Source organism: Balaenoptera physalus (assembly GCF_965194825.1).
Source record: "Balaenoptera physalus genome assembly, chromosome: 5".
Lineage (NCBI taxonomy): Eukaryota > Metazoa > Chordata > Mammalia > Artiodactyla > Balaenopteridae > Balaenoptera > Balaenoptera physalus.
Window position 1 is genome coordinate 150,195,449 of NC_138884.1, and position 3,953 is coordinate 150,199,401.

At 69.3% G+C, this 3,953-nt stretch overlaps 1 protein-coding gene across 1 annotated transcript; it reads left to right on the forward strand.

Annotated features, from left to right (window-relative positions):
* Positions 1–280: 280 nt before the first annotated feature.
* NKX1-1 (NK1 homeobox 1) lies at positions 281–3,953 on the forward strand (the record flags this gene model as incomplete). The annotated part of the gene is made up of 2 exons (XM_082462408.1): positions 281–740; positions 2,964–3,953. 2 exons carry the CDS (start codon positions 281–283, stop codon positions 3,815–3,817), a joined length of 1,314 nt encoding a protein of 437 aa, XP_082318534.1. The 3' UTR covers positions 3,818–3,953.

Genomic DNA, 3,953 nt, shown 5'->3' on the forward strand with positions numbered 1-3,953 from the left:
GGCGGCGGAGCCCGCGGCCGCCTGCGGGCGCACGTGTGTGCGGCGAGTGGGCGCGTGGGCGCCGCCGGCGGGGCCGCCATAAATGAGCGGGCCGGGCGCGGCGGGCGCCTGAGGCGGCGGCGGAGGCGGCGCCAGGCAGCACCGGCCGAGCGCGGGGCGGCACGGGGAGCGAGCCGAGCCGCGGCCGCCGGCGCGAGACCGTGCGGCGGCGCCCGGGCCGCCGGGGATGGGAGCCCAGTAGCCGGAGGGGCCCGAGCGGCCGGAGCGGCGGGAGGCCGGCATGAGCGCGAGCGGCCCGGCGGCTACGGGGGACGGCCCCGCGCTGCCGCCGCCGCCGCCCGGGCCCGGTCCGGGGCCCGCACCGCCCGCGCCCGCCGCCGCCGCCGCCGCCCGGGACGCCATGGACGGGCGCGCTGAGCTGCCCGCCTTCCCGCGGGCCGGAGCCCCGCCGCTCGCCGCCAGCGACACGGTGCCCGCGGCGCCCGAGGGGGCTGGGGCGGCCCGGCCCGGCCCCCCGCCGCGCCCCACCTCCTTCTCGGTGCTGGACATCCTGGACCCCAATAAGTTCAACAGCAGAAGACGCCGCTGTGTGCTGCTGGGCCCCGTGGCGCCCGCGGCGTGCGCCCCGTGCGCCCCGGCCCCCGCCGCCCCGGGACGCCCGCCGCGCTCCGAGGAGCTGGAGCGCCGTGCCCTCGCCGCCGCCGGAGGAGCTGGAGCCGGTACCGGAGCTGAGCCGCCGCGTGAGTAGGGCACGGCCGGCACCGGGTCGCGGGGGTAGAGGGACGGGCCGCGTCTACGCGTTTGCGCTCCCGGGACCCCTCGGCGAACCTGGCCGGCCCGGCGCCAAGGCTCGGTGGAAAGTTCGCAGCGCGCGGGGCCCGCACCAGCCCGCCCGCCGCCTGCGTCCGACCCGGACTCCAGGGCCCGCACCGCCCGGTGCCTCCCGGGATGCCTCCCCCGGACCGGGCCCAGGGCTACGGGCTGCATGGCCGGCCCAGGTTTGGCCACCGCGCACCCCCGGCATTGGAGGGCAGTAGGTGGCAGAGGAAGGGGAGTCGTGCGCGGCGGCTAGCCCGTGACCTCCCCACTCCCACCGCATCCTCCGGAGACCTCCCTCTCTCTATTCTTTCACTTCCTTCTCCCCCCTTTCTCTCTCTGTCTCTCTTTCTTTTTTTGGACAAATCAGACTAATTGTGACAAAACGCTGGTTATCTCTGGAAAAACAATTAAATTCCTTCGATTACAGTTAAGGGGAAATGTGCTTAGCGGCGGAAAGCGGCTGGTAATGGGGCGGCCCGCAACCCCGACCTGGTCGATATCCCATTACGGCTGCATGCATATCTCTTTCAAGCACCTTGCAAACTCCCCCCGAACATCTAAATTATAGGGTCAAAATTCGGATAATTACTCGATTAAAACCTATTACACTTATTAGGGGCCGCTATTGATCGAGAATTGCATTCGACCGGCTCCTGATTGCTTTTGGTGCCCCCTCCGCCAGCCCTTCCTCCCTCCAACTTCCCGGGCCCTCTGCCCCGCCGGGAGAGGCACGCAGGGCCGGCAGGGCTCGGGTGGGCCTCTTCAGGCGAGGGGCTTCCCGGCACCTGCACTGGGCTTCCTCCCGGTTGGGCGGAGATGAAGGGGGAACAATCGCGGGAAGGCTGGAGGGGAGCCCCTCAGGCTTTCGGCCTGGCCAGGGTTCTGGGAGTTTCCGTTCAGAGCATCCATCAAATGGGGAAGACAACCCAGTCGGAATGCCCAGTTTCTTGGTAGTTCAGGGAGGGAGCTGGGTCAGGGTTCCTCCTTCCTCAGCCCACCCCTGGACAGAGCAGAAGCTGGATGGCAAAGTGCTGTCAGGGTCACCTGGGGGACCGTCTCTCCTCCTGCTAAGGGGTATGGGTGGGGGCCAGGATATCTGCCCTGCCGGCCTCCGAGCAGCCCCTGTGGTCACCCTGGAGGAATCTTCCAGGACTGAATTTGTCCTTTATTCTCCAGTCCTCCGCGCCAACCTGACCGGGGCCTGGTGCCGACTGGGCGACATGGTGTTGGGCGCCTGCCCTGGCTTCTCTCCTGGTTGTATGACCACCTGTGGGAGCAGGGGCTGCATAGAAACACCCCTCCTCTCACCTCCCCGCCACCCCTGCCAGGCCCTGACCAGGACAGATGCTTTCCTCCAAATTTCTGAGATTCAGATTGCAGCCACCGCGCGGGCCTCTGCTTGGAGGATCCGGAGCTGCTGCTCAGACCTGACCTACTGGGGACTCCCAACCCGGCTGGTCTCAGCTCTGCTCTAGACCCCCACTGCCCAGGCCAGGCCCTCCTGGTCGGAACCAGCCTGGGCCTGCTGCAGTCTCAGCCGAGGGGCCAAGGGTGGCCAAGGTCTAGGGCCCCAAGTCTTGAGGTAGGGATGGATCCAGGGCAACTTTTTTGGTCCCCGGAAATCGCCTCCCCACAGCGGGCTCCAACCTCACCCCAGGACTCTGGCCGGCCCGCTCTTAAATGCCCAGTAATTGGCTGGCTCTGTTGGAGCCTTGTGGTAATTGGAGGGTAATGTACGCTGAAATAAATTAAATGGCCGTTAACTAGTTTGTACATTACGCAAAATGAGTTTAATTAAGTTTGTATCTGCCCCATGGATCGATGGGATCTGTCCCTCTGCCATAAGCCCTGCGGCCCCGTCCTGCCCTGCTGGGGCAAAGGCACGGGGCTCGGGAGATGGCGGGAAGGGGGGCCTCTGGAGAGAAGAAATGCACAGGGGACGGAGAGAGAAAGCGCGGGAGGGTGAGAAGAAAAGGAAGGAAGAGGGCAGGGAAACGAATGCGCTAAGGGGAAAGGGAGGCAAGAAGAGAAGCAACGGAAACAGGAAAAGGGATTCGTTAAGGGGAGCAGGGCGCCGGAGGGGCGAGCGAGCGAAAGGGAGGGCGCCGGGTCCTAACTGTGCTGTCCTCCCTCCCCGCCCGCAGACGCCGGCGACCCCTGCAAGGCGGACGAGGCCGAGGCCAACGGCTACAGCAGCGGCGGTGGCCGCAGCCCGAGCGCGGACAGCGGGGACGAGGCGCCCGACGACGAGGACGAGGACGAGGCGCCCGAGGCAGGGGCGGCGTGCGGCGCGGAGGCGCGGGGAGGCGGCAGTGGCCTCGGGGCCCGCGGGTCGGGCTGCCAGGGCGAGGCCGAGGCGCCCCCAGGCGCTGTCGATGAGGCCGCTGTCCTCGGCCCCCGTGGGAACTCGCCCGGAGCCCCGGGCCCGCCGGGAGCCTCGGCGGCGCCCGGGGGCGCGGGGACGACCCAGCAGGGCGCGGCGACGGCGACGAAGCCCAAGCGGAAGCGCACGGGCTCCGACTCCAAGTCCGGGAAGCCGCGGCGCGCGCGCACCGCCTTCACCTACGAGCAGCTCGTGGCGCTGGAGAACAAGTTCAAGGCGACGCGCTACCTGTCGGTGTGCGAGCGCCTCAACCTGGCGCTGTCGCTGAGCCTCACCGAGACGCAGGTGAAGATCTGGTTCCAGAACCGCCGCACCAAGTGGAAGAAGCAGAACCCGGGCGCCGATACCAGCGCGCCGACCGGCGGCGGAGGGGGACCGGGGCCGGGCTCCGGGCCGGGCGCGGGGCTGCCCGGTGGCCTCAGTCCGCTCAGCCCGTCGCCGCCCATGGGCGCACCGATCGCCATGCACGGCCCGGCCGGGTACCCGGCGCACGGCCCCGGCGGCCTGGTGTGCGCCGCGCAGCTGCCCTTCCTGTCGAGCCCGGCGGTGCTGTCGCCCTTCGTGCTGGGCTCGCAGACCTACGGCGCGCCCGCCTTCTACGCGCCGCACCTCTGAGCACGGCCTTGGGACAGGACGGGACGCCGGGCCGGGCGGCCCTCGCGCCCCCGAGGCCGCGCCCAGGACTCGAGGGCGCCCGCCGGTCGGCCCTTTTGTAAGGCTGACTCTGTATATAGCCAATTGCTACAGAAGA